Raw genomic sequence first — 12678 nt, 5'->3', positions numbered from 1 at the left:
ACGTATGCATACACATAGTCACCCACATGCGCATGGAGGGGGGTGTGTGTGTGTGTGAGAGAGAGAGAGACAGAGAGTTTTTGTCTGAGAGTGTCTCTCCGAGATGGGCATGAGAAGAGAGAGAGTGCATGTGTGTGAGAGGGGGTTGTGTATGTGCACGTGACAGAGACAAAGAGAGAATGCATGTGTGTGCACGTGACAGAGACATAGAGAGAATGCATGTGAGAGATACTCACATATATGCATCTATGTGAGAGTCACACATACACATGCACCACACACACCCATGCACACACGTATACACACATGCATACAAATAAACACACGCACATACAAACACATACACAGACATACAAACACACATATACATGTACATACACTTGCACACACATGCACATGCATAGATACATACACACGTATGCAGTCGTACACTTGCATATGCACATATATATATATTATGTATGCACATATGCATACGAGCAAAAACTTCATGCCACAGCAATGAGCGTGTCACCTACTTGTTAGTAAAAAAAAAAGTTTGTTTTTAAGGCCAAAGAGTGAGAGAGAGAGCAGGGCAATCAGGTGTGGCACGGGTTTGGGCGGCCACTCTTAAGAATTATTAGAAGATCACGATCAACATTTGAAGCCGCTTGAGAACAACAACGTTGAGGGGCCCAAAAAATGTATATATTTACGCCGCCCAAGTAAACATCCAATAATTTTGTGGCTGTGCATAGAGAAACCAAAGGTTATTATTAATTTAGTTTTATGCGAGAGTTGGTGTAAACGAGTCTCGTGCCAGACTCATGGCATTTAGGGCTATTTTTGCCTTAGAAAGATCGCAGCCGTTGTATACTCGTCAAAAGATCTGGTCCGTCTAAACGGACGGCTATTTCATCGTCGATGAAATGAGATCGGACGGTGGGAAGGCGATCCACATAAATAGCCTAGATACAAGGTCGTAAATATTAGCTCACAGCGTCCACTCTCCAGCTTTTCATAGCAGACTTCTCTCAGATTTGGCGATTCGCTCAGGAGGTAGGTTCTTCTCTCTGTATCTATGAGTTTAGATTTTCCTGCTAGATCTCTGTGTTAGGGTTACTTTAGAGTTTTCCTGCCTCCTATTAATCTGTGTGAAGGGATTTAACCCCTTCGTAATCTTTAGCGAGCGAGCTTTTGGCCATGGCCCCTGTGCGCATGACGATCTCTTCCGGCTTTTTTCGCTCAGTAACTGGCTTAATGTTTGCTGAACTAGATTTTTTGGTGTATTATAAGGCTACGTCTGGTTTTAGCTGAGGGTTTCCACTCGATTTTTCCATATCCTGTATGGTCTAGTGGATTCAGCAGTTCTGAATGCGTAGTCGTTAATCTAGTTTTAGACGAGGTTTGTCATTCTTGGAGTCTTATCTATAAGCTAGGTTTTCTTCGCTTACTCGAGGATTAGGGTTCGTCTCAGCTTTATTTGATGGCCATGAAATGGATAGTGGAAAGCCTGCTCGGAACCATACAGGGGATGCTTGCCCTAAGCTATGGTTTTTCTCAGCCTCGGCATTCCTGCAGGGTGTCTATCATGGATTTACGCTTGTTTGGGATAGAAACAAGCTGTGGTATACTTGTTCTTATACTTTTTAAACCTTTTTGGAATCCAAATGCTTCAGGGGTCAATTGAGAGTCCTTTATGTTTCACTGCAGACTTTTAAGGTATCGTCAGGATGGGGAAAGTTTATCCAGCTGTCAGCAATGAGTACCTCTATGCAGTTGACAAGGCCAAGAGGAAACTGAGAGCCTTGATTGCTGGTGGGATACCTCAGCTGTCTGCTAGTTCTTATTCTTTATGCCTCTAGCTCCACCCACAGGTTATTATATTGGGCTTACCTGCTGTACGGTTTCTTGTCTGCAGAGAAAAACTGTGCTCCCATCATGGTTCGCCTTGCGTAAGATGATGATCCCTTTTCACATTAATTACAGTTGGTTTCTTTTCAGCATTGCCTACTTAATTGTGGTTAGTTCTTCTTGCGCCTTAGTGTTACTGCTTTCTTGTAACAGGTGGCATGGGGCTGGGACTTTTGATGTAAAAAGCAAGACTGGTGGGCCTTTTGGAACCATCCGCAACCCTGAGGAGCTAGCGCATGGAGCCAATGCAGGGCTTCTTATTGCTGTCAAGCTTTTGGAGCCTATCAAAGAGCAGTTCCCAATCCTGTCTTGTGCTGACTTCTATCAGGTGTGTTGGCCTTAGTCACATGTCAAGTCTTGTCTATCTGCTGCAAACTGCTGTTTACATATACTGAGATTTGGAACTTCCAGCTTGCTGGAGTAGTTGCTGTTGAAGTAACTGGGGGTCCAGACATCCCTTTTCATCCTGGAAGAAAGGTATGTTGCCTTTGTTAGTGTCGGTTTTTTTTCTAAAATAACTGTGCCTGTCTCGTTGCATGCAGGAGCTTTATGCCAGGTTTTCTTAAAAGTCTTCTGTTATGATCACTTTTGCAGGACAAGCCTGATAGCCCTGAGGAAGGGCGCTTGCCAGATGCTACCAAAGGTACGCAATTTTATGACCTGTCAGGCAACATTACTTATTTCTGTAGCTTGAACTGTATGCAATATGACTTGTGAATGGCCTTCTGCAGGTTCCGACCATCTCCGTGATGTGTTTGGTCATATGGGCCTTGGAGACAAGGAGATTGTGGCTCTTTCAGGAGCACATACCCTGGTAAATGCTACAAAATTGTATATCGAAGGGGAAGGTCATAGACTTCTTGAATGAGTCTATTCTTACTATGCATGTGCCTGCTTTGACACAACCTTTTTGGACAGGGGAGATGCCACAAGGACAGGTCAGGTTTTGAAGGAGCATGGACAGAGAATCCCCTGTGTTTTGATAATTCATACTTCACGTATGGTTTCATCAATGATCTATATTCATGTGCATGCTTGTTACATCTGGCTCTTTTATTTACTGTGTACAAAGTTAACTCTCCTAGTGCAAAAGACTGTTGGCATTTTGACTGCCAAGCTATTATTTCATTGGATGGGTTTTCATGAGGTGTCTCTCTTTGCAGAGAACTTCTGACTGGAGAGAAAGAGGGCCTCCTTCAGCTCCCTTCTGACAAGGCCCTAATCGAAGATCCCAAGTTTCGCCCTTTTGTAGAGTTGTATGCTAAGGTTAGTTACAGCTTGTGCTGATTCTCGGTGTTCACATGTCTTCACTAATGCAAAAGGGAGATGATTAATTGAATGCTCGTTTGTCATGCAGGATGAAGATGCTTTTTTCAAGGATTATGCTGTAGCTCACATGCAGCTGTCAGAGCTTGGGTAGGCTCAAGAATTATTGCAATGTGCTGTTTTGAACTGGATAAATGTGGGCTCATTCCTGTTTTAGGAAGAGCTTCATCTTAATAATTGAATCTTCTGTCATACAGGTTTGCTGATGAATGAGGATACCACTGGTGCCTTTTTGAATAATTAATTTGCCCAATTTGAAGATTATGTATGCTGGGCCGGCATATAATAGTTGTCCCTGTGGTTTTGAGCCCTTAGCTGCCGTGTAAATGATGATGACAGCAGTATGAATAACCTTTCGGAATAATTAAAGTTTTGGGTCTTCGCACAACCGATGATCCTAAAGGAAACTGAACAAAGTTTTTGTATGATTTTATGCGTTGGAAAGCTAGTTCTTTTATCAAAAGAATGTGTGGGGCTCAAGTGGCTGATGTTGGTTAGGAGAGGTCATGCTACCTTTTAATTTACTTGACCTAGATCTAAAATTATCATATGTTAATGTGAATCCCATCTTCTCAAACCTGTCTGGTTCTAGCGCTTCTAGAATTAATACTAGACTAGACTGTCTCTAAAATACAAGTCCGTTGAAATGCAAGGTAATATTTTTTGGTTAAGGTAATGTTATGTGAGTTATGCAGTGGATTGAAAAGCACTGTACATCTAACGGTAGAAGGAATCTAAACTAGTTAAGTCATCTTATTTGTATGTGTACGGTGTTTTTGTAGAAACTGAGTATGATTAGCTTTGATATGCCATTCTATCTTATCATTGTTCAAGTTTTATTTGTGGACAAATGAAGGTGCACCACCTCACACAATGTACCAAGAACATTTGAGAGACCGTTTGATATTTCATTATTTTTATAGATGAGTGAAACAATGTGGTGCCAGATAAGACCACATTTTATGGACTTTCAAAGTGGCTTTTCTGGACTTTTCTGCTCTTGCTTTGGAAAATCATAGCTGCTATACATCTTCATGGGTTCACGTTGGTTTTTTGGACTTTAATTCATTTGGTAAGTCCTAGCCATTAGACTAGGCTTTTGTGGGTTTAAGGTGGTTTTTTTTTGGATTCTTAATAGCTCTTGCTTTGGGAAATCCTAGGTACATGGATTGATCTAGATGATTCGTGAAATTTAGGCAAAGTAGGCACAAAAGTATCTCATGGATTTTGTTCTTGAGGGGCATATAGGTACTGCTAGAAAGAGACGAGAGAGATCATTGATATCGTGTTCTAGGTGTGAGTATGTGTATACGAAGTGGAAGCAAGCAGAAATCATACAAGAGTGGATAGTGAAGAGAGTTCGAATATTTGAGTCAGAAAATGAAAAGTAATGATTGAAATATGAATGAACAATGTCTATGCTTACAAGAGCGGATAGTGAAGAGAGTTTGAATATTTGAGTCAGAAATTGAAAAGTATTGATTGAAATATGAATGAACAATGTCTATGCTTATGTATATATCGGTACAACCAATAGGTTGTAGCAAAAAACCACTAGTTTGGATAAATGATAAAATGTTGAAAAAAGCCTAAAAACTAAGCTTTAAAATAAATGAAAAACATGGGAAAAATTCCTTATTACATCAAATAAATATCTAGATAAAAAGTGAAAATAGAGAAAAATGATTCGAGATGACTTGTCCAACACCTCCTCTTAGCTCCAACACGAGGGTTCGACTCCCATATGGGTAAGGAAATGATTAATAAGAAAGAGGTTTGGTGAATATGTTGTCGAGACGACTAGTTGACGAACGAAATGGAAGTGGATCTCAATATGTTCGCTCTTGCCATGGAAGGAGGAAGAAGTTCGAGCCAATGAACACCAAGGCTCTTTGGTTGTCCGTAAGAATATGGATCGGAGAATTTGAGAGCACATCAAGAACCATAACAGCTCACATCAGGTATTTAGATAAGCACGGAACTGAGGCTCAGCAGACTTACATCCATTTGGTAAATTGGCTGGTGCTTATGAGTAGGAAGATCAAGAACTCTATTTGGATGGTGTATTTGCTTGTAGAAGCAAAAATTTCCTCATATCCACACTCCAATATGAGAGTACCCATTCGCAACCAATCTAGCTTTGTGATTGTCCTGAGATCTATCGGCATGAAACTTGGTCTTAAAGACTGATTGACAAAGTCCTCGTCGGTAGCTTTGCTCCCCAAAGAGACCAACTCCTTCTGAATGGTTATGAACTTCTTAATAGAATCCATGATGTTAGCAATATCAATAATCTTTAGGTTGGAGAACTGATTCTCCAAGGCTACCTTTTAAGCAAAGTTCTCACGGTGATACCTCCTCTGGATGGTATCCCACAATTCTTCTGCAGTTTCCTCATCATTGTCATTAAATTGACAAGCATTAGAGGGCTTATGTTGAAGAAGATAAAGGCACGGGCCCTTGCAGCTTTGTCAGCCCCCAGGCATCAATCGTAGCCTAAGGAGAAGTAGTATCGAGAGGGGCATCAGCACCAGAAACAATACGCCATAGCCGATGATACCGAGAAGAAGAGTCTTCATGTGTAGTGCCAACCAAAATAATTGGTTCCATGTAAGATGGATGTGAAGAGATAACAATTGGTGTAGAAGCCATGGAACCCTCCTCTTTAACTGGTAGTAAGAAAAATATGCAAATCGGAACCCGAGGGCTACCTACTCTCCTTAGAAGCTACATGAGGGGTTGGAAAGAGGTAGAAGGGTGTAGAAGGTGAGAAAGCTTGGCTAGAAGGGCCTACTTTGAAGGGAGGGAGGGTTGGGAATGAAAAACATAGAAAAAGGGGTGATGTAGAGGAAAACGTAGCGAGGTTACTTCAAGAGGTTAAAAAATAGCCTGAATTAGTGCCAGAAAAACGATGATTTGTGCTTGAAGTAGATCTCCAAAACACAACCACTACGGGAGCAAAGGAGAAAAAACGCAGACTAAAAACTCTTCTGGTTGACCTATGGAAGCACAAGATCTTAGATACCATGTGAATATGTGAATATGAAGCAGAAGCAAATAGAGATCACACGAGAGAGTAGATAGCCAAGAGAGATCGAATTCTTGAGCAAGAAACTGAAAAGTATTGATTGAATTATGAATGAACAATGTCCATGATTATATATATATATGTATATATATATATATATGTAGAGCCATTCGACTGTAGCAAAAAAGCTACTAGTTTGGACAAATGATAAAATGCTTAGAACAATATGAAAAAAAATCTCGAATTACATCAGATAAATATCTAGATAAAAAGTGACATAAAATGGGGTAAAATGGGCTGAAGATGACATGTCCAACATATGTAGACTTTGATCATACTTTTCTTTTTCTTTTTTTAAAGCACAAAATAAAATCAGACATAGCCAAAAAAGCACCCCCCCAAACCCAACCAACCAAGTCTGGCACTCAGGCTATGTAGAGAAAGGAAGGCGTGGCATCAATCTGTCGCACTCACAAACCTTGTTTCCCTTATCTTCAACTAGCAAAGATGTGCACAAAGCATCCTTCCTATGAGGCTGTCTCACAAGGAGGAGGACCATCTATGCAAGAAGCAGCATGTAATAATGTTGGAGGTAGTGCATCACCAATGGAGGGAGGGATTTAAATAACCTTATCTGTTGCAAGGTAAGGGTCGATCCATGGCCTTGAAGCCCACTGGAGGTGGTGGGTAACCCTATGCAAAAGCCAATATGAAACATCAAACATCATGCAATGCCAAATGTAGGACGATCTCCTCATCCGAGGAAGATTGTGAAATTATTTGTCTTAATCCATTCATTTCGAAGCAAGAATAAGTGTGCAATCTTGCCGGCAAGAGTAAGTGTGCAATCTTTCTGTGATGTCAAGAAATTCAAGCATTGGGTTATGCTCAAATTTGGTTATCCTACTAGTATGTACTTGCCATATGTATCCACTATATGAATAGGATAGATGGTCTCTCAAGCTCCCTTGTTGGTAGCAGCATGAGCATGGGTCCTTACCACTCTGGATGGACAACATGCAAGAGCCCCTGTGCTTATGCTTTAACCTTTTGCATCAACCTTTCGTGTAGCCTGGGCCTCTGTCCATTTAGTGAAATAATCAGTGGTGGCTACAATGACATATTGAGCCAAGCTATCAGGTTGATGGGCGCAACAAAATCTATCCCCCACTTTTCGAATGGTTTTTGCACGATTACGAGGGTTAGTGGTATTCTGTCCTTCTCTTGAGGCATATTGAAGCGATGACATTCGTTGCACCACTTTAGGAATTCCATAGAATCTCCAAGCATAACTGGCCACCATAAACCGGCTTGTAAGATCTTGCAAGAAGTGACTTCATCAAGCAAATGTCTCCCTACAATTCCACAATGTGCTTCCTCTAGAACAAAGATGAACTTGTCTTCCCTACACAACATCTTAGCACATAATCTTCTCCTAGTTTATACAATTGTTCAGCTATTAATTGATAGGAGATTTTTGACTTAATGACTCATCGCATCCTATCCTTGTTTTGGGCCTTATCGATAGGGAATCCATAAGCAAGGTACTCAAAAATTTCTCCACTCCATTCGGGCACCAAGGCAAGTTTGAACAAGTTTGCATCTAGTAATTCATCATCAACTGCTATGGCAGGCTCTCTGGTTGTTGTGGGGATCCTTGATATATGAACAACCAAAACATGTTTTCCCTTCTCGACTATGATAATAAATTCAAATTTCATCAATAAGAGCAACCATCTTGTAATTCTCCTAGTTGTGCATGGTTTGTTGACAAGGTATAACAAGGCTTGGTGATCTATAAAGAACACAAATTTATTTGCAAGCAGGTAATGCCTTTACTTTTTAATAGCATAAACCATTGCCAATCCTTCCTGTTCCATAGTGGTGTCATTTATTTTTGTGACGTTCAATAGTTTACTCGTAAAGCACATCCGTTAGTCTAGTTTGAATTGATTCGGTTGCGCCACTACATAGTAAAGTTGGAGGCATTGATACGGACATGAAAGATCAAGTCCCAATTAGAAGGTCTCAAAATAAGTGCACTTGCCAATGCCTTTTTCAATTCATTATATGCTTGTTGACATTCCTCAGTCCATTTGAAGATTACATTCCTCAGTCCATTTGAAGATTACATTCCTCAGTCCATTTGAAGATTACTAGTAATCTATATGGGTGCTATCTAAGCGTAAAATATGATAAATCTATGACAATAACCTACATGATCCATGAATCGCTACACTTGGTTGGTGACGATAATTCCAAAAGTAGCTTCACTTTATTGTCATAGTGGAAATCTTACTTTTTGACACACTGTTTACCCCAAAAGTGACACTTTTAAAGGGTTCTAGGATATGTGATACAGTCGGCATCTTTGAAATATCTTTCTTAGGCAATCTAAATGCTCCTTCCATCATGAATGTACACATAGATCATCTATAAAGATTTCTAACCACTTTTGCAAGTAGTCTATGAATGTAGTACACATTAACCTTTGGAATGTTGCTGGAGCATTGGTCAAGCCAAATGGCACGACTTTGTAGGGAAACATGTCAATGTTCTTTTATACTAATTCTAAGGGGATATGGACACGAAAATCCATCCAAAAGCTTTAAGCTTCTGCCCTTGCCACTCCTTCCAAAACATGCTTAGTGTATGGTAAAGGGTAATGATCTCTCTGTATTGCAACATTGACTCTCTTCAAATCCACACATATCCTGAGCTTGCATTCTTTTTTGGCACTGATGATTGGCGACATCCAATCCATATGCTCAACTTGTAAATGAACTCTGTTCGCCTTTCTCAATTTTCTTCTTTTTACAATTGTTAAATATTTTCGGTTCATCAGATCGTTGCTTTACAGGCCTTGATCCTTCAATGATTGGAATAGTGTGCTGAACCACCTTGATGACACACCTTTCATGTCCTTGTAGGTCCAAGTGAATGTAACTATATATTCTTTCAACGACTCTACCAATTCCTCCTCTTTTCTTGGGGTTAGGTTGGTAGCAATGTACATCGATTTTGGTTCTTCCCCAGGGTAAAAAATGTCTACCTCCTTAACCTCGGCCGGCGGTCCATCATATAAGACTCCTAATCGTCCATCCTTGGAATGCTGTGCTCTCAAATGAACTATGCTCCTCTCATTAATGTCAAAGGTCTTGAAGTGCTCAGGAACCTTTCGTAGGCCAGGATCCTCATCATCTTTGTAAGCTATGATCTTCTTGACTTGTTTCTCAGCCTCTTCTAGGACTTTGTTCTGTCTACGCCTCTCAGATATAAATAGTTTTGGCTCTGTCCTTGGTTCAGGTTTCCTCATTGTCTCCTCCTCCTATGTCATTACTCGACTGAATTCTTCTCCCCAGTCCTCACTAGCCTTAACATATCTTAGCCATTGAGCATTAGTGGGTTGCTTTCATAGCACCTCCTATCGTCTAGCTTGGTAGCATATCTTCTTTAGCCATTTGTAAACCTTACCTCTGAAGACTTGGTTTCTATCATCACTGCTAGAGTCATCGTCAATTGATGTGTGACAATGGGCTCATCATTCTCATATCGGCTGATCTCACTTACTCCTTAGGGGTTCTTACATAACATATTTAGTTTCTACCTTCCCCATCACATCTATAGTTCTTATTAAAATCATTTGAAGGAGGAGATGCATAAAACTTGTCTTCTTCCTTCTCTTACTTTGGTTTTTTAGTGACTTTATAAAGCTGTACTGTTTTGTGGTGTCAGAATCATTTCCAAACAACCTGCCATCGCGTTTTCCATGAGAGAAAATTAACCTTAAGGATTTCCAATGAGAGAAAATCAGAGGTATTTTCTCTTTCTCAATACTTTATTGCTATAGTTGAAAATGAAATTAGCTAAAAAGTTCAATTTCTCTGTTTAGACAAAGGGAGCGGAGGATAATACATTCAGAGATATTTTGGCACAAAAAGAAATTACGCATTACTATATAACTCCTTATACACCATAATAAAATGGTGTTGAGAGAAAAAATAGGACTCTAATAGAAATGGTTAGATGCATTGTTAAAGGTCAATAACTTCCCTACTAGTTTTGCATGGAAGCAGTTCTTTGTGTTACCCACACGTTGAACAATTGTCCCACTAAAGATTTGAAGACTAAGGTTGAACGTACGCATATTTTTGGTTGTCTAGCTTATGTACGTGCCAGCACAAAGCATAACTAAGCTTAATGAGACAAGGCAGTGAAATGAATTTTTATTAATTATAGTGCTCAAACAAAGGTTATCGACTTTATAATCCTCTCACAAAGAAGATTAATACTAGTAGGGATGCCATTTTTGCAGATGAAGAGACAACATTGGTTTCTCAATAATAACGTCTACTTTAACATCGTCGTTTAATAACATCTGCTTTAACACAATCTATACTTGCTGCCAACAGTTGGTAGGGATACTCAGTCTATCCAATGATGGAATTCAATTGGCATGCTTATGCCAACTTGCCAAACATGTTTGATGGGTTATTACCTGTGCAGTATCTGTTGATTGTCAACAAATTTTACATTCTGGTCCTTTTTGTTACAAGGGGGAATACTCTCACTAATTACTATTTTATTTTGCATAATCAAAAGAGAAATACCTCTCAGCTGACAATCGATTGGAATGTAACGAAGCCCAAGAATGTGTGTGTGTGTGTGTGTTTTTTTTTTGGGACGGAGGGGGGGGTGGGGGCATCACCAATTGTACAAGAGACGCTCGGAGTGCTTCCATGCACGTCCCTTTTGTAGACTACCTTCGCTCTCACAAATGGCCAATCGCCTCCTTCCCAATAGTCGTCTCGTTGCGGTTTTTGACATCAGCCCAGCTCCCCACATAACCCGTTCAGAGCAAAAAGGTGGTTTAGTTTCTTTTCCTCTTACTAAAAAAACATAGCTTTGGTGTTTTAAAATTGTGATGAAGGGTCCTCTATATAAAAGGTGTTCATATGCTTACTCATCACTGACCATACAAGCGATGCAAGAATCTTCACAATGCCAAACTCTTATGAATCAACCAATGTGAAGATGATAATCAAGAAAAGGTTAAGAAGCAAAAATCTAAAACTTTTTATTATAATGCTGTAAAGATGATGAGTTTCTTGAAGTTTTTATCATGTAACATGTATTTGTATGGAGATGGGGGATTTTAAGCTTTGAGTTAATCTTTGCAAACTCGTTTTCTTTGTAAAGGGTTTTTAGACAGTGCTCTTGTGCTTCAAAGCCAACTGGTAAGACCACCCTTCATCATCATGGCCACACTTCAAATGGATAAATATTTTTAATTTATTATCTTTAAATGTCACAACCCAACAAAGGTACCTAACCGCTATCACCACATATACGAAGCATTATGACTAAAATTAGTAAGGGTTTGGACTAGCACTTGCCACTCGACCATAGGCTCCCTCATGTCTTACCAAATCTTGGACCTTCTAATGATTCAAGGGGGATAGTTATTACCTTGGTGGGCCTATTACTTCTCAAGGTAGCTCTTGTCTTATTACACTCTCCTTTGAAAGTACACTTTAGTGGTAGTGATGGATGAGAAAAGACTTTGGGAACCATGGAAAAAATGGGATTGTCTCTATGCTGAGTAATGTCAACCCTTACCCTCTAGTTTGAATCATCAAATGAGATGAAGGGCATCATTATTAAAATTGAAGACTAATGCAAAGAGAGAGGAGTGTAATTTTGGCAATTCAATCCCCTACTTTCAAGTGATTCTTTGCCTCGGTATTATTTTCTTAAAGTATTTATGTCGCTAAGAAGCTCTTTTAATTCTTTTTCTATTTATGTCATTAAGTTTTCAATCCCAAACAACAAGTCTCAAAAAAATGCTTATAACTTTTTTTATTCTCCCAAAAAATGCTCATAACTTTTTGCTTGACTATCTATTTTGGAAAGTTTTTATATAGGTGCAAAGCTATCTTCAAGCTCTACGTATCTATGCAATTAATTTTTAGTGTAACCATAGATACAATTAATTTTTAGTGTAACCATATGTATAAAGAATATGCTATGTTTATCTTTGTATTCCTTGTGGTGTAAAAATTGACACCTTACTATCCATAAACAGCATGTATATGTGTACGTTCTCTTATAAAAAGTTAAATATATCTGTGTGTTTCTACATGTGCGAATCACCTCTTAAGGTATTACATGTGAGAATCACCTCTTAAGGTAGATAAGCATACATTAAATAAGGTCAAATGGTCTGGTATTACGAAGGGCCTTTATATACATGGCCTTGTAGTACATTTTATACCAAGCAATCTAATCTACATTGAGTCGTGCATACACTTTAGGATTATCTTCTCTCTCTCTCTCTCTCTTACTCTATCTCTTTGCGCATTGCACTATGCAGCACTAGAGCAAGCCAGTGGTATCAGAGCTCCTGTTGTTGCTACTCTCATCAACTGTCG

At 39.5% G+C, this 12678-nt stretch overlaps 1 protein-coding gene across 1 annotated transcript; it reads left to right on the top strand.

Moving 5' to 3' along the window:
• Positions 1–902: 902 nt before the first annotated feature.
• Positions 903–3682, top strand: LOC147642122 (L-ascorbate peroxidase 2, cytosolic-like). Its single transcript, XM_086803125.1, has 11 exons — positions 903–1038; positions 1693–1797; positions 1901–1934; positions 2047–2221; positions 2305–2370; positions 2488–2536; positions 2625–2707; positions 2812–2891; positions 3057–3159; positions 3251–3309; positions 3417–3682. Exons 2-11 carry the CDS (start codon positions 1713–1715, stop codon positions 3430–3432), a joined length of 750 nt encoding a protein of 249 aa, XP_086659251.1. The 5' UTR covers positions 903–1038; positions 1693–1712; the 3' UTR covers positions 3433–3682.
• The last annotated feature ends 8996 nt before the right edge of the window (positions 3683–12678 follow it).

Source organism: Cibotium barometz, chromosome 1, assembly GCF_041138505.1.
Source record: "Cibotium barometz isolate CiBa-2024 chromosome 1, ASM4113850v1, whole genome shotgun sequence".
Lineage (NCBI taxonomy): Eukaryota > Viridiplantae > Streptophyta > Polypodiopsida > Cyatheales > Cibotiaceae > Cibotium > Cibotium barometz.
Note: the sequence above shows the minus strand (reverse complement) of the source record. Positions and strands in the feature narration are given on the sequence as shown.